General features: G+C 39.2%; 1 protein-coding gene across 1 annotated transcript; it reads left to right on the top strand.

Moving 5' to 3' along the window:
* Window positions 1-3,774: 3,774 nt before the first annotated feature.
* LOC106576814 (homeobox protein EMX2) lies at window positions 3,775-8,290 on the top strand. The gene is made up of 3 exons (XM_014154253.3): window positions 3,775-4,442; window positions 5,817-6,001; window positions 7,430-8,290. Exons 1-3 carry the CDS (start codon window positions 4,055-4,057, stop codon window positions 7,601-7,603), a joined length of 747 nt encoding a protein of 248 aa, XP_014009728.1. The 5' UTR covers window positions 3,775-4,054; the 3' UTR covers window positions 7,604-8,290.
* The last annotated feature ends 17,954 nt before the right edge of the window (window positions 8,291-26,244 follow it).

Genomic DNA, 26,244 nt, shown 5'->3' with positions numbered 1-26,244 from the left:
CAGTACCGATGCACCAAGTCTGGAACCAACAGATTCCTGAACAGATTCTACCCCCCAGCCATAAGACTGTAAATAGTTAGTTAAATAGTGAACCAAATAGCTACCCGGGCAATCTGCATTGACCCTTTTTGCACTAACTTTTATTTACTCATCACATACGCTGCTGCTACTGTTTATTATAGGTCATTTTATTCCTAGTTATATGTACATATCTACCTCAATTACCTCGTACCCATGAACATCGACTCGGTACTGGTACCTGTGTATATAGCCAAGTTATCGTTGCTCATTTTGTATTTATTATTACTTTTATTATAACGTGTTTTACTTTTCTATGATATCTCTATTTTCTTTCTCTCTGCATTGTTGGGAAGGGCCGCAAGTAAGCATTTCACTGTTAGTCTACACCTGTTGTTCATGAAGCATGTGATGAATAAAATGTGATTTGATTTAATGCCACTTGACGTTATGGAATGTTTGCACACAAGTATAAATCATTGGATGATCCCCCTGATAACCCGGATGGAATTATGTGATCCTTCCTTAAACCCTTAGGAAGTCCCACCCACTTGACTACTTAAAAATTGTGAAAGTAGTCAATGGGCACTGCTCATGCTACAAAATAGGCTTTTGGGTACTAGAGTCCTCTATCTATCTCTATGGTCAAAACCAAGAAGTCGCACGAACCATGATGGTTAAGAACCATCAGTCATGGATGCTGTAAAAAAAAAAAACGTTGAGTTTTTCCAAAATAATCTAGGACTATACAAACAGATATGCAACGGAAATAAAAACCTCAACTAAAAAAAAATCTACTAAAAAAATCTATGATAAACAAACGATTATCCGCGTAAGTACATATTTGCATTGACAAGGCTACCAGTAGGTGACGCAGTTTTGAACAGCTAGCCTACTAAACCTACACCCTTGAGAAACCCTCCTTCATCCCTGGTTCATTGAATGGATTCCAATAATAAACAATCCAAAGAATGAGACCAGTGTAATATAAGGTAATCTTGCTAGCTATATTGTTAACAATGTTTTTATTCATTTAAGTCTCAGCAACAATTCTGAGTAGACCTACATTTATTCGTTACTACATACATTAGGGCATGTGGCCTATTGTTATTATTATGCTATTAATATCAGAATTTCTGGAACAATAATACTGATGAACTGATAATAATAATAATAATAATAATAATAATTGTTCTATTTTTTGTTATTATTTTATTATCACTAATATTCTGCCTTAGTGCTGAAGTAGATGCATTAGCCTACTGTTTATCAGTCTGTAACTGCAAAACGTCCGTTTCCTCATTGACTAATGCAGGCCGTTGTGATATATAGGCCATCGGATGCATGGAGTATGCCAGACAGTGTGTTGCTGTTGGGCTACACAAAGAAGCAGCAAGCTGCACCGTGTACAGAAAAGGACAAGCAAGATAATAACACAAAACAGAGACATCCCACTGACCCTTCCACCACTACAGTCACGGAGAGAGCAAGCAGCAGTAAGATTGGTCACTGCCATGCACCAACCTGACCACCCTCCACATGATCTCCTACCACAGAGAAAGGGAGACAGTATTGGCAGAGTCTTCTGAAACCAGAAATGACTGTCCAAAATCAACGCAAGGACAAAAAGGCTGGTCAATTCTACCACAGCCACAGCCATCAGACTTTGATTTTGTGATTTTTTTAACTGTATTTTTTCCTAAGATATGGGACCTTTTTAATTGAATGTAATATCTTGTGTGTTTTTTAAATATTGTCTAAATTCCACTGTGCATTCTGCAAAATGTAGTCTTGTGGACTGCGAGTATGAATTAAATCAATACAGGCCTACGGCAGATAAAATGTAAATCATATGCACAGGACTTTTCGAAAGACATATGGGACCTTCTCAATTGAATGCAATAGCTTGTGTTTTTTAAGAATTGTCTAATTGTAACTGTGCATTCTGCAAAATTCAATATTGTGGACTGCGAGCGTGAATGAAATAAATCAAATCAAAATCAGGCCTGCAGCAGGTCAAATGTAAATCATACGCACAGGACGTTTTCAAAGACACTGCACATAGAGGGAAATAGTGCATATTACTACGCAAGGAGACAACGGCCTACAATGGTGCAATGTTGCAATATCGATGTTCAGCACAAATGCTTATTGGGGTTATAATTTATTAAAATAACACAATGCGTGCTGACTTCAGTTAAGTTTTCATCATCCCAGTTTTCAGGTACAAGCCATGGCTTGCAACCATGTTATCGTTAGACCGAGTTGGCACTATAGCCTACATGAGCTGTCCAGACGTAAAAATGTGTTCAACTGAAGTCATCCTTCGATATCTTTCTTATATATTTTTAAGTAAATCTTAGATTTAATTAGCAAAAGTGTAACCTTGCCATAATATGAATAGGCCTAATTAATCATCATAATCATTCATTTTTTATGGATTTCTTGTTATTCATAATAATTTGACCATCAATGTAATGGGCTTGTAGTCATGCAGGACGGATTGGCCGCGTAGATCTAATAAGCAGAACATCGCAAACAAAGTTAAACTACAGAGACTCAAATCCCGGGCAGATTTGGACTCACACCCCATAGCATTTTCTTATAGCCTACTTGTGGGTGGAATCATATGTCTCCGAAGATGAGCATTATAATAATGACAATGACTACAAACCTACAGTTAAATGAAAGAAAAACATAGTTATCTTATTCCAACAGAGGTCCTTTATTGGATTAAGAAAACCATCATGCGCATTTTCATGGAATTCAGCAATGGCAAAATAATGAAGATATCACTAAGGCATGTAGAACTATTGCGGCATATAATAGGCTATATGTTACAGGTGGTTTTATCATTATGGTACAGACATTTCCGCTAAATGAACGATTAAATGAAAGGCATACCAAATACATTTCTAAACTCGTGCGTGTGAATAGGCCTATAGCTTCCTATGCACTTTGTAAACCTCAAATAAATTACAAATGATAAACCTTTCGTCAGTGAATGCTTGACTTGCATTGAGCAGAAATTAGCCTACGCAAAAAGTTGTGTGTAGGGTAATTTACGTAGGCCTAAATGAATGGGTCGTTTATATGTCAATACAACAAACCAACTGCACTGAACATAGTGTGGATCCAATATCCATCGTCCCAATCTTCCGGCCAATAGAAATTGGGGAGTATTCAACCCCTAACTAATCACAAACTGATAGGAGAAAATGAAAACACGGAGAGACGAGGCCAGGGTATGTAGTTGGGTATGCTGTAATTACCATAATAATGGAAAATATAAATTAAATATAAAACCTACCCCTAAAATGTAAAATCGGTAAAACCCCATTTTAACATAACTATGTGGTGGCTATTGGTAAACACACCCAGGTCAATGGTGTAGGCTACATTTTATACTAACAACGTATCACACTTATGTCAAAGAATGTTAAACCGACTCTTAGCCCCATACTTCAACATAAAACTCAACACTGATAAACATAAAGGCCCCTTTAAGACCAACTGTCTGTCCTCAGGCCTTATCGGTAGACAAAAATGCAAACGTAAGTACCTTGAGCTTTTCTACTGGTTCAGCTGAGTAGCCTATGTAAAAATGTTCTGAAGATCTGGTTCTGAACGAATCCGTTCCGTTTTGCTCGAGTCCGCCTCTCCGTGCCTGTTCCTATTGACGCACTTAAAGACTCTTCCCTCAACCTTAAGGCGAGTAGCAGCGACCAATCACCATGCCATTACAGGCTTCAGAGGAAGCTGTTTATGTGACTCCAGCGCTAATTAGGCTCATGAACTAACAAATCGCTTGCACAACTGGTGAGGAACCGATCACATCCATGGATTGTCTGGCGCAGTCGACCACCTTTATGGCTATTTGTTGATTTGTTGTTACTTTGGCTTCTATTCTTGCTGCACTCTTCGTTCCAAAGTTATTTATGCTGACAAACTTTCTCGGTGTGGAGTAGTAACCTATTTTTACGAAGAACGCCTGCACCTCTTAAACTCTAAGCTGGGGAATCTTGACTATCAAACCATGTTTCAACCTACACCGAAGAGGTGTTTTACTATAGAATCGTTGGTAGCGAAGGATAATCCTCTACCAGTGTCGAGGTCTGAGGAGCCCATACGACCAGCAGCTCTGAGCTATGCAAACTCCAGCCAGATGAATCCATTTCTGAACGGGTTTCATTCCAGCGGCAGGGGCGTCTACTCTAATCCGGACTTGGTGTTCGCTGAGGCGGTCTCACATCAGAACAACTCCGGTGTCCCAGTTCATTCGGTACCACCTCCACACGCTTTGGCTCACCCACTTTCATCCTCACATAGTCCGCACCATCTTTTTGCTAGCCAGCAAAGGGACCCCTCAACTTTTTACCCATGGCTAATACATAGATATAGGTACTTGGGTCACAGATTCCAAGGTAGGTTGAAGTTACATTTGTCTTTTTAACGCATTTATTACGTATTTATGCTGTTAAGCCATTTTGAATGTTCCATCGCATTTATGTCGGCCAATATAACATGTAATTATGAGAATAAAGAAACGAATGATAAATATCAGTGAGCTATCGAATTTTGGAAATATATGTGCTATCGACTTGTCTCGAACAGTTTTACAAAGTGTTTTTGTCTGTTATAATTAGAACACTGTTCAACTGAAATAGGCTAGGGTACTTTTAGTAGCCTAATGTAGGGCATAGTATTTCTCTATGTGGTGACACGGGTTCACATTTATTTTGCTGGTAGTCTATAGCCTATCATTTTACATTTTGTTAAAAAAGGAATTGCAAAGAGTCGACTTTTAAAAGGTTCTTTAGCATCTAAAACATTTCATTGAAACAAAAATAAGCATAAAACCTTACAACTGTAAAGTGTAGGCCTATATAATTAATTGACTTGTTATTTTGAACAAAAAAAATGATTGTTGAAAATTAAATAATGATTTAATTTGGCCTAGATATTTACTTCATGTTTTAACTGAGTGCAAATCAACTTAACTACATTGATAGATGCCTGTTTATTTTTTTTTGTAATCATCCGTGCCTTGGAATAGGGATTGGGTCGTATTTGTGGGCTGTGTTTTTATTGCCCAAACTGCTGTTTAAGAAATTGTACACAATGCACTTTTTAAAATCGCACTATTCATTTAACGTCCCCCAAATTGGACTGTCATTTTAGAAAATTATATATTTTTTTTTGCTGGTGGATGCTTATTGATCTTTTTCTGAAAACAGTGACATGCAAATTGTATAATAAGTGAACGATCTGTTTTCATAATGGTTATTTTAATAAGGGTCTTGATAGTAATTCTGACAAAAAATATAGGCTAATGTAGTCTATTTTATTCTCCACCATATACTTACAGTATACCAGTGACTGTAGGCTAATGTTAAAAATAAAAGATCGAGAAGGGTTAGGCTATAGAGGCTTCTAGGCCCCTTTGTGATTGTAGACCATTGTGTTGCTATTTTCTTATGTGTAGGCCTAGTGTTTTTAGGATAACCATAGACTGTATCGAAACGGCGCTTAATTTAGCCACTGCATAGCACTATTGTTTCCATTTGAATAATATATACTGTATCAATTTGCTATTGTTAAAATTATTGCAAAAAATTGTCAAGGTGTTGTGTGACTAAATTGGTTTCAATGTTCAATTGAGTGTTGCCGTAGACTTTAGTTAGAAGGCCCAAGTCTGCGGTATAGCCAAATTATGAGCATAGCATCATCATCTATTTAGCCTCAGTTTGCAACATAAGAGTGGTCATAATTAACATCCCTCCCATTGTCGTTTTCAGGTAACGAAACAAGCCCGGAGAGCTTCCTTTTGCACAATGCACTGGCCAGAAAGCCCAAAAGAATTCGGACAGCTTTTTCCCCTTCCCAACTTCTGCGGCTTGAGCACGCATTTGAAAAAAACCATTACGTCGTAGGTGCCGAACGAAAACAGCTTGCGCACACCCTTAGCCTCACAGAAACTCAGGTAAGAAAATGAATTGAATATTCACAAGTGTATCGTTAAATCCGCATTAGGCCTACTTTGAATAGGGAATGGTTTTAAAAGACGATTGTGTTCAGTTGCATCAGACCTGACATGACGCACAGGTTTGTGGGGTGTTTTTCAAGGGGTGTTTTATAGCCCGTAGGCCTACCTACATTAGGCTATTGGACAATAATAACTTGTTTTGGTGTTGGCTACGGAATCTGTGAATATGCTAAAATTATCTGAATAGGCTAATTATTTATTGGGAATTCATATGCCTGCCTATAAGTGACATTACGGGAATTCTTTATTCATTTCTTGAAAACACGACAATGTGTTGTCTATTGGGGGAAACTGCACACATGCTATGGTTAATCCGTATAGCAAGTCAAATGTATGAATTTCACATAGGCCTAAATGCTATTTTATTTTAAAAATTGAAATGAAACAGACGTTTATTCATTTTTCAAAATTAGGCCTACTATTGGATTGACCTGTGAACTCACAGTTTCAGAGATACACAAATAAATGTATACACCACCATCGGCCTTGAGGCTTTTAGTTGGATGAAATCCATGATCATTGTACAACCTCGTTGGGTTGAATTACTTTGTTTTGGGGAAAAAAAGGTTTCCATTCAAAATGGAGGGCAATTAACCAGTTAACCATTTTAAAGGATCTATGGCACGATAAAAAAGAATGAGACGGACTCAATGAATTTCCCTGGCCATATTTAAGATCGTATTTGTGCCTATCAGCTTGTGGAACGGTCGGTGTCTTTTGTCCCAGTGTCACCACCGGCTCTTCTCTAAACGGAGGCTTTCAGAGGGGAATGAGGGAGAAATTAACCATCACCCACTTCAATTAGCTGACTGAAAGCACATTAAATGCACCTCACTTGCCAAGCTGTCATACGGATGGCTTGTATATATTAATATTGCCCACTAGCCTATTGATATGCATTTACAAAAGGCTTAAAATTAACAAGCAATGTGTCTTTTACATTTTGGGGGAAATTATTAGAAATTAAATGAAACTTATTTGTTATGCATTGCATATTCGTGGGCCTGTTTGCGCCCGTTTATTTTCGACCAAGGGGACGTCAATGTCTGGTAATTGGCTTATGTTTGTACTATAAAAAAATAGAGCATGCAATACATGCCATTTTTGACCTAGGCAATATCCCATCTGAAAATAACCGTACTTCTAGCCTAACTTGTAAGACATTTAGGGCCTATAGCATTGGACAAATTTTCACACGGCGATCTATGAGAGCGTATGCAAAAATGTAAGGCCTTTGCACTCCTTTTATAGTCTATGCTTGTATCTCTTTTTGCTATTCTGCTATTTGAATTCTCACTTTAAGCAGATGGATCGTTTTTGTTTAGTATTTTGGTATTTATTGTAGCCTTTATTTATTTCCCTTAGGTAAAAGTGTGGTTTCAGAACCGAAGAACCAAGTTCAAGCGGCAAAAGTTGGAGGAGGAGGGTTCAGATTCGCAACAGAAGAAGAAGGGGACCCATCACATAAACCGATGGAGACTCGCAACTAAACAAGGATCGGGAAGCCCGGAGGAAATTGATGTAACTTCAGACGATTAAAATACGAAATTGTTTGAACCTGGGACAGCCGTGTGGCGTGAAGGATGACATGGCTAAGGATGCTGTGTACAGAGAGACAGAGAGAGGGTAAAGCCAATGTCACATTTCGATTCTTCGGAGATCGGCAGCTGAGGGTGAGAGATCCGATTGGTGGCACTGCTGTCACTACCATGGGTCTGTCAAACCATATCAAATTGCCCAGGCAAAAGTGATTGACAGTATCGCAGTCCACCTACCTGACCACCATCCACGCATCAACCCACCACTTCAATCTCCCACGAACCACCCAAAAATTAATCTCCAATTCACATTGGACATTTGCACTTCTGAAAGTTTCTAAATATGAACGTTTCCACTCAAGATACCAAAATCCACAACTGTTTTTGTAAAACTTAAATTGCATGGTAGACTTTCTGGTAGTTGTTTTAATTTGATCATTTTCTCAAAAACAACTTTGTTTTAACTCTATTTTCAATCTCAGAGATGTTGTGCTTCTTCCTTTTTACAAAGTGTGCAGTCTTTTAATTAATGATTATCGTGTTAAAGTGATTGTGAGAACAGTATGAAGTAGCAGTGCTGCGTTATAGTGTTTTTAAAGAAAATGTATTTCGAAAACTTTATAGAAGTTTATCAAACCACAGATAAAGTACTTAAAGGGAAAGTATCCAGGACATTCCTTAAACCTAAAGCTTTACCATGTCTCCGTTATTCTGTCACGAGCATATTGTCAGGATTTGACCCTCCCGTGAGAGTTGCCACAAAGGACTAATGCAAGAATTGACTGCCGTAGGGGCGAGAAAACGTCAAGCACTGAGCGTATCCATGTACAGAGATACTAAAAGTTAATGTTTCTGTTAAACCCTCTTTTATCAGAATGTAAATAATGTTGTGTTTGTGTTAAGTTTGCTACAATTTTAACACAAAGTATACTTCCAAGAAGTATGTAATTGTTAATATTTTGTCAATAAAGTTTTATCAATATGTTGCGCGCGGAGTAAAAGTAGGGTTTTGATTTAAGATCAACTTTCATATTTTGTCATTTTATAAAGAGACCTGTTACGCTCTTCAATTCAAGCGTGTATTATTTCACACTTTTTATAGGCTATTGGCTGCCACCAATCACCCGCTTCATATATCTTGATTTTGGTCAAACCAGTCTCACAATTAGCCTATATTTGAGAAAGGCCTCTAACTAACTTTAGAAGGAATCCAGACAATGTGGCTTGTTAAAAGTAACTTATAAAATCCAAAATTATTTTTCTTTGGCAAGTGCATGGTTGTTTTTCCGGTGGTTCATTTGCTCCTCAGTCTGATAGACTGCATTAATCCGTTTTTATTTAGAGGGGCAGCGTCTGGTCTGTTCAGGCTACAAAGAGTCCTACGAGCTTTTGTGAAAGTGCAAATCAGTTTAGGCAATTATCATGCGAGTAATATGAGGGGGAAAGGGGATGCATTGCCCAGTGGTCCACTTTAATCTCTTAATCCGTGGATCCAAGGGGGCTTGGTTGGACATAATTTAGTACAATCTGACTACCCCTCACGAAGCGATAAGGGAAGGTTGCAATGTGCAGCAAAATGAGATCTTTGTTTAAAATCTTGTCTCCGACAGCCACGAGTAGGATATGCGTACACGCGCTCTTCCCACAAATTGATCACGAACAAAACAGCATCAACGCATGTATACTCTTTTCCCGTTTCATGTGTAGCCTATTACGCTTGTACGGCAAAAATAAATTCTCTATATTTTGTTTTGTTTTTACATCTAAGAGCTTAATAGACCAACGTCTTTCTTTATAAGTGACTCAAACATAACATTTTATTATTTATTTATTCAGGGCAAACCCATTGACACCAAGGTCTCATTCACAAGGATGCCCTGGTCACAGTAGCACAATTAAATACAACATGGAAACAAAACAGCCATCAATACAATGTAAAAGAAAAGAAAAAAATACAGCACAACACAATTGAAGAAAAACAGTTACACTTCTCAACTACAAAATGTTATATTCCTCAGCTACTAAGTCCTCAGTCAATCATTTAAATTGCCATAGCGACACCAGAACATCCTATTGTAATGAGTTTTGTGAATTGTTTGAGTAGTGAGGTGCATTAAAAGTAAGAAAGGATTGACCTAATTCGGTGGAGACCCGAGGAACCTCAAGAGTTAACCAACTCTGTGAAAGGGTTTGGTATCTCATGTTTCTATGCTTCAACAACGAAGTTAGGTAACAGAAAGGGAATATTGAAGTGACCTACAGGACTTTAATGAGGACCAGCTAACCTTTTAATACAGGATGCGTATTAAAACCGTAACCTGTGATAAATCGGAGGGGTTTTGGTAGACAGCATCCCCAAAGGTTTAAGAGTAGTGGCTGCTGCATTCTGGTAACTGGTGTCACCATAGTCAAGAACTGTCAGGAAAGTTGACTACAATATGCTTTCGGCTGTTTAGAGAGAGGCGTTTTAACTAGCTCATTAGTATGTTTCTTTTTACCCTTGCCAATCCAAATGCCCAGATATTTATAGGCGGGAGCCCGATCAATGGGTGAGCCATTAAATTAACAAATGCGTAGTCCAATGCACATGGGAAAAACGCACATCAAATTGCTTTAAATGTTGCAACATTAAACTGTATTATATTTACACTATGTATCTCCTATACATGTGAAGTCCCACCATTCATAGTGTATGATGTGAGGTGTAGTGTCTGTTTCTATAATTGTTTTACATCTTGAAAAGGAGCTTTTCGGAGGGGGTGGGGGGTGGGGGGGGGGGCTATAGGCCTACATACAAACTATGGTCCCCATATATGGATGGGGAGTTTTAATCGGCCCATGGACTATAACAGCAATAAGAATCTTCAGAGAATACCATTAGCTTTGAAAAAAACCCTAAAAGCTTTATTACAAACCCAGCTTTGAAATAGGGGGATTAGAGGGCTGAAAAGGTCCCACAATAGTTAGAAGAAAAGGTTTCATGCTAATGAGGTTAATGCCCTTTGTATCTCCGGACTCCACAACTTCATTACTCCTATCTCCGGCAACACCGAGCGGCTCAGAGCGCGCAATCCACTCGAGCTTCTCCCTACCCTGCCTAAAGAAGGATTTGATAGCAGTCCTGTTCAAACTAGATAATTATATATTTTCAAGTTGGAATTAAGATAAAGAAAGTGCAGTGAAGGCGGTGAGCCTTGATCCGCTGCAAACAAATTTGGCGCACTTTCTCCCTCCGCGGTGCCTCAATAAGCAGGACAGCCCCCTCATTCTGACTGGGTCTCGTTTTATTAACTGTGCACTCTTTTGATTGAAACAAGTCCAGTGTTTTGAATTTAAAGGCAGATTATTGTATACAACGAAATTAAATAAATGTTATAATGAAGAACCGGATCTGTTCAAATGTACGGGTTCCCATGAATAGCCTATACATTAGCACTTCTACACAAGTAGGCCTATACAGGCCATTCACAGAGCTAATTTGGAGCTAGGGGAGGACATTTCTATTCAAGGCTGCATTGCAGGCCTTTATGACACATGCTGAAATGTATTTTATTTTATAGTGGATATATTCGTCAAATAGGCTATTGAATTAACACTGCACACTATTTGGTGTTTTTTTGATAAAGGCTATGATAGGCCTATATTCTTTCATAGAAGTCTGTGCATAGGCATATGAATGCGTAAAGCCTCGACCTTTTCATTTTTACAAGGCCTACAATTGCAAAGATGTACATATCTTGGGTTTTGACAATTTAACATTTTCACTGAGGTAAAGCAGCAACGCAGGGGGTAAAATACCAATGTGCGCAGGAAAGCGCACCTGTCTTCTTGAACAAGGCAGGTGAAAACGTTGTTTGTCATTGTTCATCTTTAGTGGTTCCGGTAGGCCTACTGTTTCCTCCACTCAAACTTGCTCTGGGTCAGTGAATGTTAAGTTATGAGATACTAGACCCAATATACTGTATCAATCGATTCCTTTCCCAAACAATAAAGCTGTGTGTATGGGGAGTGCTGGGGACCTTGTGACCCGCTTATTTAACCTTGCGCTGCTCCGCCGTACAGAGGCTAAAGTTTTTTTTGGCCGCCCTTAATAAGGACTGGGAAACGATCAATCATCAAAGCCCCATGGCTTGGGTTTATTATTTAGTTACTATAGCCAGATCATTCCTGGCTGCTAAATACTCGATGAGGAATATGGATTCTGACACCATCTGTAAGCCAAAGGTCTAGTTCTAGGCTACTTACCTGATGTGAAATAATTATCCGCCATTTAAAGAACCGTCCTATCAAATGATCCCAGTGACCCAAACCCCCTAATCTGCAATTAGTAGGTCTAAATATGTCCGCTGATGTTGCTAATGTGAATGGTATTTGGATGGCAACCATTACACACCAATAACGCACTTCCCCGCTATAGCCTAAATACTGAAAACAAGTATATCTGCAAAAACAAACACACATTAGATGAAGTCCACTATATAAAACATGCAATGAGACTAATCTGCTCTTGTTAGCGTAACACGGGCCATATAGCCTACTTATAACTCGCACTCACAAATATAGGCTACATTTCATCACCATTATGCACAGATGAGCGACTGCAAGCATGGTATAGCCTTATATCATGTGTGATTTATGATCCGGTTTTTGAAGACTTACTGGTAGGCCTAGGGCCTAGGCCACAGTGGTGCATGCCAACTGCCGTCCTACTCGTATTCACGTTGCTTGAAACTAGGTAATGCCAACTTCTGTCCTCTCATTCACGTTTCTTGACACTAGCTACACTGTAAAAAGTCATTAGTTCTGCTAAGTCAATTATTTTGAGGAAACCCGTTGCCTAGAACCATTCGAGTAACCCACCTCAAGGTATTTCAGTGTTCAATACTTAAAGTAATAAAGTGACCTTTAAAAAAATATATGTTTAAATGTAACCTTTATTTAACTAGGCAAGTCAGATAAGAACAAATTCTTATTTACAATGACGGCCTACCCACGGCCAAAACCAGACAGAGGCTAGGCCATCTGTGGGACTATAGGACCCCCAATCACGGCCGGATGTGATGTAACCTGGATTCGAACCAGGGACTGCAGTGACGACTCTTGCACTGAGATGCAGTGCCTTTGACCGCTGCGCCACTCGAGAGCCGTAATCACCACCCATATATTTGAAAGTTGTAAGTTGCATTATATATTCTGTACTATAACGATTGAAGTTACTTGAACATGACCATTTGTTGTAGTGAACACTAAAATGTAGGGTCCCTTCTCTTTAAATGATTAACCTTCATTACATTTTTTTTCACGTGTAAATAGTAGGCCTACGTAGTTCTGATTAGTAGGCTAATTATCAGTGGTCGTGTGTTAATGTTTAACATTTTTTTAAATGTATTTGACCATGTGTAATTTTAGCAGGCATTGTTGAGCATGGTGCTTATTCCTCTTGCAGTAACTGGAGGTAGAGCTGTAAGCGTTACAGGATGCTGCATTAGCCTCTGACATGAAGGGCTCTATTCAATCTGTAAATCTGATGAATTACATATTCCGCGAAAGAAATGTAAGGGTCATTTCCGATTGAGCCCACATATGCAACATTTTCCGTGAACGCAGTCTCCACTAAAGCAGGAACATTGCCTTTAAATTTCCAGCACCCTGTAAAATCTCTGAAGCTGGAGACTCATATCTCCCTCACTAGCTTTAAGCACCAGCTGTCAGAGCAGCTCACAGATCACTGCACCTGTACATAGCCCATCTGTAAACAGCCCATCTATCTACCTACCTCATCCCCATACTGTATTTATTTATTTATCTTGCTCCTTTGCACCCCAGTATCTCTACTTGCACATTCATCTTCTGCACATCTACCATTCAAGTGTTTAATTGCTATATTGTAATTACTTCGCCACCATGGCCTATTTATTGCCTTAACTTACCTCATTTGCACTCACTGTATATAGACTTTATGTTTTCTTTTGTTCTACTGTATTATTGACTGTATGTTTTGTTTATTCCACGTGTAACTCTGTGTTGTTGTATGTGTCGAATTGCTATGCATTATCTTGGCCAGGTCGCAGTTGCAAATGAGAACTTGTTCTCAACTAGCCTACCTGGTTAAATAAAGGTGAAAAAAGAAAGAAAAGAAAAATTAACTTCCGCAATGCGGATTAAATAGAGCCCTAAGATTAGTACGTTCACATGACCTTGTTGATAGTGGGACTGGCCTGTCTCATTATTGAACGCCGGATTGTCTGACGGTTTTTATATCAGTTCACCATGATCAATAACACGTCATAGCACAACAAACTGCTTAATACTGTTTTAGAATGATACTTTTCACTGTATACACTGACCGTTGGAGATGTTTGAGTAGCCACTACTCAATTTCTATAATGAGTTAGGTAGTTACTTTTTTACATTGTATACAGTACAGTCTACACTGTGTCAGCTACTGCCATTTCACATTCTCATCTCAGCTAGTAGACTAAAGTCGTGTCAGAGAAGAAAATGTTTTTGAGCTGATACTTATAGTTTGCGGTTGCCCTGTCAGAATCTGACGTCATGACAAAACTTGATCTGTCCTGTTTCACAAATTGCTTCTGAAATTGATCCTTGAAACGAGAGAATGAACCCTACACAATTCCCTTGGCCTTGACATAAGGTACAGCGATAAATATACAAGAATAATGAGCAATTACCATATAATCACCCCCCAAATAGCTTACATAATAATAAATTAAACATTGTAGTTTCTCGGATACAGTTTCTCATTTTATTATTAACGAGGGGGGGGGGGGGGGGGGGGGGGGGGGTTTGCATGGTGCAGAGATAGGCTTATTGAGATGATGATGTTTTCCAAACACAACAATTCTATTTTTTCCATGCGTAAGGCAGATCAAATTGTTATTCCGATTGGCGGGCTGCGTAGTTCACTGACTTTTTCTAATGATATTGATCGCGTGGTTTTGATGAAACAGAGATTTTTAATCAACTTTAAGTAGCCTTTTCAAAATAATATTTTTGAAATATAAGTGTCAAAGGTTTCATGTTGTTATGTTGTTGATATAACTGAGGAAACGTGCGCGCGCGCACACACACACACACACACACACACACACACACACACACACACACACACACATTGCTTGAGGTCGTTCATTTGGATAAGATTATATAACATTTAGGAGACAGTTACACCCTATCCATTCTACAAGTGCAAACTATCATTTTTGGATTATTACTTTTTATGTTGGATAGTGCTGCATAAAATCAGCCGAGGTAAACAATTTTCATTATCACGGATTACCATTGATTACCATTAAGCCCTGCATAGCTTATTTAACAACTACTGCCACCGTTTCTGTAGCCTTATAGTAACACCTTATTTGTAATATTCACATTTGAATGTATGACACTTTCTTCAACTGACTTACGATAAAGTAAGAAAGACATAGTCCTGGTAACTTTAATTGCCCATTTCCCAGAGGGTTATTATACCTATTTTACCAATCATTTACACCTATCAGTGGCTACAGTTACATTTTAGCTTCAGGATAACATACACCTGCAAATACTGCGGGGTTAAGTTTAGCATCCTATCCAAATTAGCCTATCATGATTTTGTTGCTTATTTTTCACTAATGTTTTAATAGGGCCTACTTTTATTTGGGTCAAGACTGTAGCCTACACTGAAGAACCATGAAACGTGACATGTTTATAACCTAAACGTCAGTGTTTAAAACTTAAACACTAAGCATTTGGATTTGCCAATAAGTGTTCTCATCTGAAACACAGGTGTTTAGAATGCGTTTAGAATGCAATATTGAACACAATAGTCAGCTTTTTCCAGTCAGTTTCCAACCAGAAGAACACGTATAGTGTTCAGATTTTAAACACTAGTGTTTACTTTGCCATAGTCCTGTTTAAAGTACGTTTAATCATTAGAAATTGATGTGAAGTTACATGCCTTTTATTCATATCTGTGTAAGGAATGTCTGTCACCTTACCTACAGTTCATTTGGAAAGTATTCAGACCTATTGAGTTTTTCCACATTTTGTTACGTTACAGCCTTATTCTAAAATTGATTAAATAGTTCTCCACCCTCATCAATCTACACACAATGCCCCTAAATGAAAAATAAAAAATAGTTTTTTAGAAATGTTTGAAAATTAAAAACTGAAATATTACATTTACATAAGTATTCAGACCCTTTACTCAGTACTTTGTTGAAGCACCTTTGGCAGTGGTTACAGACTTGAGTCTTCTTGGGTATGATGCTACAAGCTTGGCATGCCTGTATTTGGGGAGTTTCTCCCATTCTTCTCTGCAGATTCTCTCAAGTTATTTCAGGTTGGATGGGGAGCGTCGCTGCATCTGCTATTTTCAGGTTTCTCCAGAAATGTTAGATCGGGTTCAAGTCCGGGCTCTGGCTGGGCCACTCAAGGACATTCAGAGACTTGTCCAGAAGCCACTCCTGCGTTGGCTGTGTGCTTAGCGTCGTTCTCCTGTTTTAAGGTGAACCTGCGCCCCTGTCTGAGGTCCTGAGCGCTCTGGAGCAGGTTTTTATCAAGGATATCTCTGTACTTCATCTTTCCCTCGATCCTGACTAGTCTTCCAGTGCCTGCCACTGGAAAACATCCTCACAGCATGATGCTGCCACCACCATGCTTCACAGAAGGGATGGTGCCAGGTTCCCTCCAGACGTGACGCTTGGCATTCAGGCCAAAGAGTTCAATCTTGGTTTCGTCAGACCAAAGAATCTTGTTTCTCATGGTCGCGCGTCTTTAGGTGCCTTTTGGCAAACTGCAATTTTTTTTAAATTGAACCTTAATTTTACTAAGCAAGTCAGTTAAGAATGAATTGTTATTTTACAATTACCCTGGCCAAACCTTCACCTAACCCGGACGACACTGGGCCAATTGTGCGCCGCCCGATCACAGCCGGTTGTGATACAGCCCAGGATCGAACCAGGGTCTGTAGTGACACCTCTAGCACTGAGATGCAGTGCCGTAGACTGCTGCGCCACTCAGGAAATCATTTTATTGAGGAGTGGCTTCTGTCTGGCCACTCTACCATTAAGGCCCGATTGATGGAGTGCTGCAAAGATGGTTGTCCTTCTGGAAGTTTCTCCCAGCTTCACAGAGGAACTCTGGAGCTCTGTTTAGAATGACCATCGGGTTCTTGGTCACCTCTCTGACCAAGGCCCTTCTTCCTTGATTGTTCAGTTTGGCCGGGCGACCAGCTCTAGGAAGAGTCTTGGCGGTTCCAAACATCTTCCATTTAAGAATGATGGAGGCCACTGTGTTCTTGGGGACTTTCAATGCTGCAGAAATGTTTTGGTAGCCTTCCCCAGATCTGTGCCTCGACACAATCCTGTCTCGGAGCTCTACGGTCAATTCCTTCGACTTCATGGTTTGGTTTTTGCTCTGACATGCACTGTCAACTGTGGGACCTTATATAGACAGGTAGGTGCCTTTCCAAATCATGTCCAATCAATTGAATTTACCACAGGTGGACTCCAATCAAGTTGTAGAAACATCTCAAGGATGATCAATGGAAACAGGATGCACCTGAGCTCAATTTCGAGTCTCATAGCAAAGGGTCTGAATACTTATGTAAATAAGGTATTTCTGTATTTTATTTTTAATAAATTAGCTAAAACTTCTAAAAACCTGTTTTCGCTTTGTCTTTATGGGGTATTGTGCGTTGATTGATGAGGGGAAAAAAATAATTCAATCCATTTTAGAATAAGGCTAACAAAATGTGGAAAAAGTCAATGGGCCTGAATACTTTCCAAATGCACTGTACATTTCATCTCAACTGAACAGGACATTTGATTCAAGAAATCTTTTTAATCTCATGTTGTTGTTACTGGACTGTGTTGAGTTCATTTCTGTTAAAGCTGCAATATATAACTTTTTGGGCAACCCCTGACCATATTCACAAAGAAGTTGAGTTATAGATCTGTCATTCTCATTGAAAGCAAGTCTAAGAAGCGGTAGATATGTATGTGCTCTTCCCGTTGTTACGTTTCGTTTTTGGTCTTTTACTTTAGGTTTTGTACAAACAGCTGAAAATACAATATTTTTGGTTATGGAAAATATATTTCACAGCGGTTAGATAGTACAATGATTCTCTATGCTTTACTTGGTTGTTTTGTCACATACACTGAAATTAGCCGTGCTATTAGAACTTTAGCAACCAGGAAATGACGGAGCGATTTTTGCATAGTGAGTCTTCAACTCTCTCAAAGTGAAAAAGATGTGTGAGGGGCCTCATGAGCATATTTCCCAGCATGCTCTGTTGCAGGTTTCTTTTTAGAATAGTTTGTTTGAATATCTATGTTTCCTCATGCACATTGATTAATCTTATACTATACACAGATAAATACATATTTCTGGACTAATCTAATCTGTAAGGGTTTGAATTGATTGCACCCGTTACTGACATGGTTGTTCCAGTTTAGATGGTTTAGGTATTTAAAAACTTTTTTGTTAAGTAGTTCTCCAAGCAGTAGTTCTGATTGCAGGTAGTTTATGACAAAATATACAAGTTATTGGAAATCCTCTTTCTAGCTGGGTTCAGATAGGAATGACTATTTACTTGTCATTGCACGAACCATCAGTTTTTGACTTGCAGGTTTGATGTGGGCCATGAGCCAGGATTTTCAGACCACAATGACAACTAGGCCATAATGAAAGGCCTAATGAAATGTCTACTTCATGGTCTTAAAGGCTTTGGTTTTAATTGAGACACAATCACTTTGTTAGTCAGTTGGATAAGGCATCAGGAAAATAAGTTGTTGAATGAAACAAACATATTGCTGTCACTAACAAACACAATCATGAGTGGGTATCTCTCACATTCACTGGAATAGCATGCTGGGAAATATGCAAATACAGCTTTACACCCTACTCTGTTAAAAGAACACCCCCATTATTTAGTGTTTATAACCTCAACACCTTGTGCTGAATAAACGTGTTAATGTGTTTAAAAAGTGTACAGTGAATAAACATGTTCTGGTGTTTACATCTAAACACTGTGACGCGTTTTCATTGAAAGTCTAAATGCCTGAGGCGTTTAAAAAAGTGTTACAGAAAAGTGTTAAGTTATGTGTTCAGATCCTAACATTTGGTTTTACAGTGTTTATGCATGCACGCACACACGTGGTTATGGATTGGATGAAATATTCAGTGTGGACGCTTATGTTGTTATTGATGCTCGAAAGGTTTTGTTGAAATGTTCTCCATGCAGAATTGATTAACATTGTATATCACAAGCTGTTAACTAGCAACATCATTTTTTGAAATTCCTTTATTACAGAATAGGTCTAGACTCGTGATGCTTCTTGTGTTCACATCAGTTGTTCGCTAGTGTTGCTAAATACTTGAATCATGACGTAATGTAGGGTCCCTGGCTGTTACTGTTTTCTGGGCATATTATGTCTAATTGCAAATTTGAGTATTCAGGAATCCCCTGTCCCCACCCCTTTCCTCTCCTTGATGATATAGTCTACAGAGTGAGAGAGAGATAGAACGAGAGAAAGCACAGGAGCACAGAGCAATGATGGGAGCTTTTTCAACATAAAAAGTTCTTATTCTCTAACACTTTAATTAACAAATATCTGAATATTATTCTTTGGGACAAGTCTGCACATGGCAAAAAAGCCGTGTTTGACAATAGGAACACGTACCTCTTCAATTAAATTACTCTGGCAGTGGTACAAATCAGCACACTATTGGAATCAACTATAAAAATGTATAAATTCTCCATAGGCCTACATATTATTGACACAGCAAAATCATAGCCAATGCACAAGGTCAAAGCTGGGTTCATTATTTGGTCAAGAGATGTCTAGAGTGCAGCAGTGACAAATGGCCCATTTTATAAGTAAACATTTATATAGTGTTTCGGCAAGATGGGACTCAGAAACATTAAACTTTTCCCAACTGTAGACGTGTCTTTCGCCGTCCAGCTACCGTAACATATATGGTTCCTTGGAAGTTGTGGGAACATATGTTTTTGGTTTCACATTGGCTGTGGGAATGAAGCCATACATTTCTTACATTTTAGTCATTTAGCAGACACTCTTATCCAGAGAGACTTACTAGTGAATGCATACATTTCATACCATGCATTTTTTTTTTGTACTGGCCCCCGTGGGAATTGAACCCACAACCCTGGCATTGCACACACCATGCTGGCATTGCAAACACCATGCTCTACCAACTGAGCCACAGGGAAGAGATTTCTTGACCGGTAAATGTTTTTTAAACATTCTGAGAACAGAAATGAAAAATTTCAGCTGGTCTGGGAATGTTTTTGGGGGATTACAGGGAGGTTCTGAGAACGCTTAACTCTGGTTCCTGGAAAGTTTCCCTGAGAGGTTTTATTAACGGTCTAAGAACGGAAATTATCGGTTATTTGGAGGATTTTGAATAACTTCCTTAAAACTTTCACTGAATGTTTCAATAAAACGGCTAGCTTGTTTTCTGTAAACTTTTTTAAAACTCCAAGCACAAATGGAAATGCATTTCCTTAGGCATTCATCATGCAAACACATTTCTATTTTATTGTGCCACAACGTCAGTGAGATTCCAACCTATAATCTTTTGTTCGCGATCCATGGAATTAGTCCACTGCACCAGCAGGATGGAGCTAGCTTGCCATGTTTTTTTATGCACACAAAGCTGTTCATTTTAGTCTATTCAAACAGACCCCATTTCAAAGGAAACAAGCACTCATTAAGATCAAGTGGGCCCCCTTTAGTGGGTGTGGCCAACACACCTGAACACACTTAACAACATAGAGGATAGAGAGAGTTTTGTTGATGCTGAGAATGGAATGTATGTTTTTAAATAATGTTCATGTTCTCTGAACGTTTCTAAAGTTTTCTTGTGGTTTTTATGGGAAAAAAAAACACGGAACAAGTTGAGAACATCACTTTAAATAGAACCACAAAGAAACTTTTAGGAAACGTTATGCTGAAGTACTGAAATTCCCACAGAAGAACATTGTTTCTTAATGTTCTTGGAACAATTTGAGAACATAAAAATAAAATAGTATCATGTGGAATCCTGTAGGAAACATTATGCTGAAGTACTGAAATTCCCACAGGTAAACGTTGTTTCTTAACGTTTTCTGAACGATTTGAGAACGTTCCCAATTTCAAACCAGTTGGAGATCGTTCCTAAAACATTAACAAAATTGAAATTAATAAGAGTCTATTGACGCTACCGTGCGTCAATCTAAGTAACATAATAAAAAAATCACCCATCAAAATCTGTCAATTTAAACTAGATATATCTGGGGGGTTTTCATGGGCTGCATCTCAATCCATCGCATTCGCCTATGTTGGCCTTCCGCATCTGCGGTGGAAGAAGATTGAGCTACAGCAGTGTTTGTCAGACCATGAGACATCACAAAAATCGGTCTTTTCACACAAACGGTTGGCCTACAAACTAATATGACCCCACTAAAGAAAGGGGAGATTCTCACGAACACGATGGTGTTCTTTGTTTTGCTCTACAACCCCCAAAAGTGTCAGAGGACTCATCTGAAGGTAACCTGGTACCGACTTAAAAAATGAATGGAAGATTGGAGGTAGTTTAGTGCCAACAAAAAAAAGGGGTAAATGTAACCATGATTGAATTGAATTTAAATATCAATAATAAAAAAAATATCAATAAGGTTTTAAGAGTCCGTCCAATATCTAGGAGATATAAGAAAGCTCAGGAATTCTATGAAAAACATTTGACACATATTTAACCCCTTTTTTTATCACGGGATTTTTTTATTATGTTAATTGATTGATGCAAGGTGCATACATCGATTCAAGGGGGTTTAAAGCTAAGACTTGAATGGAGAAAGCTGATCCGAGAGCAGAGCTGCTTTTCCTTCGATCCTATCAGTTTTGACACACAGTCTAATGATGGATCTAGCAAACTTTCTCTCTATGTGCTAGTATGGGGAACACGTATAAAGTTGTCTCGTAAAATAACGATGCACCTGGTACGATCATCATAATGCTTAAGTTACATACAAGTGGGAAACGAGGCCCAGGTAAGTAGGTATTCATTTAAAGGTCAAACGCAGACATTTTTTTTAATTTGATCTCAATATCAAATCATTTCTGGGTAACAATTAAGTACCTTACTGTGATTGTTTTCAGTCAAAAATGAACAAAAATAGCTTCTTAGCAAAAAGCGATTTCTCAAGCAAGAATTATGCAAGGACTGTCTGGGAGAGGTTCGAGAGGAGAGAGAAAAACTGAAACACAGCTTTAATTGGTAGAGAGGTTTGGAACAATCTTTCTTATTGGGCTATTAACTAATTTACCGCATGGTGATGTCAACATGGAAAGCCAAAACCCCACGCCACCAAAACAGGCAGAAATTTCAGGCGGTCTTTTTAAACAGCTCTTACGCTAAACGGGCATTATCATAATTTTCTCAATTTCACAGTGTTGTTACAACCTCATAGTGTGGAAATACAGTGAGCTCCAAAAGTATTGGGACAGTGAATATTTTTGTTGTTGTTTTAGCTCCACTCAATATTAGGAAGGTGTCCTTAATATTTTGTACACTCAGTGTATAAAGCACAGAAAATGCTATAGAACGAAACATAGCCAAGTCATGTTAGTAGGCTAATGGCTTGGATATAAAACAAACATTTAGATTTATTCAAACTTTTGCATTAGGCCTAGAGATCTCGGAACTAATACATTTGACTGAGGTTTATGAATTTGAAAGGTTTCACTAAACAGTGTCCCTAAAGCCTACCTTGCTCCCTTTTATGTATCATGCTGCCCTGTAGGCCTAATAATATATTCTCACGTTCTCATATAGTCCACAGACCCCTTTGTCAGAGAACAAATCATTCCCCTGTCTTCTGAAGTACTAAATACGACAACATTTTACAGCAGATATCGGCAACCAACATTCCCCTCAGAACTCTAATGTGTACACCTGATAAAATACCTTATGGGCCGTGCAGTTTAGAAAATCCTCAATTCGTTCCCTAAATAAAACAAACAATGGCTTCACTAAATGTGTCACATGTGCAGCCAAACTATTTTGTCTCTCGACCTGGAGTTTACTCCTCTCACGTTGCGATTAATAAACGTGTTTCCATTTGCTGACAGTGGACTGTCTTTCAGATGTTTTGGGTCTGTTTTATATGGCATATTAGCAAACACTATTCTGCAGTAGCCTATATAGACTGCCACACAATAAAAAAAATGTAACAATTGCTTGTTGTTGTTGTATCAGGACCCAGTAAGTATTGTAGCAAATTTAGGGTGGACGAAGGGGGGAAAGATACCTTGTAACGTAACACTAAATCAATATGTTTAACCCACAGAGGCTGTAGGCCTACTCTTACCAATGGCAATGTCGTTACTGGAAATACTTTTTCCCTTACTGTGATCATCGGGTAGAGGTCTGATGGCCTAAATGTAGTCTCTCTCGCCGGTTGCTTCCGTCAATTTACCAGTGCTCCAGCTTAACACGTCTGTAGTGGGTTCCGGCGTCAGTTGGGACAAAGACAGAGAGGACGAGTCGGAAATGGGAGGCAGGTCACCTTTAACGTCCCTGCCGTATCCGCTTTTTGGCCTGGCTATACATGAGCACAATTCTCGCCTGCATTTGAACCCTTTATGATAAGCCACGTGAATTTCATGTGAACACATGTGAAGTCTTCCAAAAACACGTGTTTTCATGTGAACACGTGTGATCTTAAGTGAAGTTAATGTGATAACATGTGACAACATGTAAAGCAACATATGATAACATTAAATTACACTTGAACACATGTGATCACATGTGAAGTGTTCCAAAAACACGTGTTTTCACATAAATTCACATGTGGAATTTCATGTAAAATCATGTATTTTAGCTTTAATATGAAATTAGTTAATAATTTGCACTCTTTGTAGCAAAGTGCTACAATGTCAATCGGTTTATAATCTCTCTAGACAGACGGGTTGTTTCCCACAATGAACCAATGTTCTGGCTTACGCGTCTGTACGTTTGCAACATCAGTTTGGCATGGAGGAAAGGGCATGGTTGGGACATCCAGCTTTCTTACTGTCTCTGCCTTGGGCCTTATTGTTGCCCAAGCCTAAACATCCCCCAGACACAAAATAGTAGCTAGCAGGATGGAGATCACAGAGGTTATTTCTAATTTGGGTATTTCGCATGTGAGGTAAACAGCTTCAGGATTGTGTCTTTAAATAAGATGTCAAATGTGGCGAGGTCGGGAGGTCATGGGAGTAAATGGGCAGGCAGGTGAATTTGAGGGAATTTGTTCATGTTACTTCTTTTGTGCGCACAATTCAGGTTTGGCAGTGTCTCCCTCTCTAAGTGGTTTGGGTGGTAGCTTGCTTACTGGTGTGGAATAAGATCTGGTTCAACTAGACGGGCTAGCTTCTTGGTTGCTCTGAGGATATGGCTGGATAGGCGTTGGCATTGCCTGGTGAAGCTGGATGGTGTTGGCTGGCTATGGTTGGGATCATCACACTATTGCCGATGCGGGCTGGTGGAAATCTGGATAGAGTGGTCTATTCAAGTGAGTAAGTGGTTTTGGCTGGAGGATACTATGTTGGGAGGGCTGGATGCTTTCACCACAGTTTCGTGCAGCTGGAGAGAATTGTCCCAGTGCAGACGTGGAAACAAGCAGAATTCTGGTGTTCTGGAGAAACTATGAGATGGAAAAGTGATTGAAATGAGTGGCCTGACTGTCCTGGGATGCCATATATACCCAATGTAACTACTAATATCTTAGCTTTACGAATGCAGGTATTTGGTTTGCTTTGTTTTTATAATCAAGGTTGAGGTATGCTAATTGGTTAATACATTTATTTAGTTGAATAACTGATTAGTTCAATGATTGACTTGGAAGAATAAAAACGACTTGTTTCTTGCCAGCCGCCAAGTTCAGGAGTAAAGTAATTTCACAGATGAGTCTTCATTATTAAGAGGTAGGCGTAATTATTGTATGCATATTATATTTTAGGTCTGGTCTACTGCTCTATTGTGCATTCTGAAATGTCAAATATGGGTAAGTTGTTGTAGATTCTATTGTGTACAGCATTCATATTATAACAAATTTATCTTCAATATTACATTTATATACAGTGAGGGAAAAAAGTATTTGATCCCCTGCTGATTTTGTACGTTTGCCCACTGACAAAGAAATGATCAGTCTATAATTTTAATGGTAGGTTTATTTGAACAGTGAGAGATAATAACAACAACAAAAATCCAGAAAAACGCATGTCAAAAATGTTATAAAATGATTTGCATTTTAATGAGGGAAATAAGTATTTGACCCCTCTGCAAAACATGACTTAGTACTTGGTGGCAAAACCCTTGTTGGCAATCACAGAGGTCAGATGTTTCTTGTAGTTGGCCACCAGGTTTGCACACATCTCAGGAGGGATTTTGTCCCACTCCTCTTTGCAGATCTTCTCCAAGTCATTAAGGTTTCAAGGCTGACGTTTGGCAACTCGAACCTTCAGCTCCCTCCACAGATTTTCTATGGGATTAAGGTCTGGAGACTGGCTAGGCCACTCCAGGACCTTAATGTGCTTCTTCTTGAGCCACTCCTTTGTTGCCTTGGCCGTGTGTTTTGGGTCATTGTCATGCTGGAATACCCATCTACGACCCATTTTCAATGCCCTGGCTGAGGGAAGGAGGTTCTCACCCAAGATTTGACGGTACATGGCCCCGTCCATCGTCCCTTTGATGCGGTGAAGTTGTCCTGTCCCCTTAGCAGAAAAACACCCCCAAAGCATAATGTTTCCACCTCCATGTTTGACGTTGGGGATGGTGTTCGTGAGGTCATAGGCAGCATTCCTCCTCCACCAAACACGGCGAGTTGAGTTGATGCCAAAGAGCTCCATTTTGGTCTCATCTGACTACAACACTTTCACCCAGTTGTCCTCTGAATCATTCAGATGTTCATTGGCAAACTTCAGACGGGCATGTATATGTGCTTTCTTGAGCAGGGGGACCTTGCGGGGGCTGCAGGATTTCAGTCCTTCACGGCGTAGTGTTACCAATTGTTTTCTTGGTGACTATGGTCCCAGCTGCCTTGAGATCATTGACAAGATCCTCCCGTGTAGTTCTGGGCTGATTCCTCACTGTTCTCATGATCATTGCAACTCCACGAGGTGAGATCTTGCATGGAGCCCCAGGCCGAGGGAGATTGGCAGTTCTTTTGTGTTTCTTCCATTTGCGAATAATCGCACCAACTGTTGTCACCTTCTCACCAAGCTGCTTGGCGATGGTCTTGTAGCCCATTCCAGCCTTGTGTAGTTCTACAATCTTGTCCCTGACATCCTTGGAGAGCTCTTTGGTCTTGGCCATGGTGGAGAGTTTGGAATCTGATTGATTGATTGCTTCTGTGGACAGGTGTCTTTTATACAGGTAACAAACTCAGATTTGGAGCACTCCCTTTAGAGTGTGCTCCTAATCTCAGCTCGTTACCTGTATAAAAGACACCTGGGAGCCAGAAATCTTTCTGATTGAGAGGGGGTCAAATACTTATTTCCCTCATTAAAATGCAAATTATTTTATAACATTTTTGACATGCGTTTTTCTGGATTTTTTGTTGTTGTTATTCTGTCTCTCACTGTTAAAATAAAT

This window comes from Salmo salar, chromosome 18 (assembly GCF_965601325.2).
Source record: "Salmo salar chromosome 18, fSalSal1, whole genome shotgun sequence".
Taxonomy (NCBI): Eukaryota; Metazoa; Chordata; class Actinopteri; order Salmoniformes; family Salmonidae; genus Salmo; species Salmo salar.
This window is presented reverse-complemented; position numbering and strand designations above follow the sequence as displayed.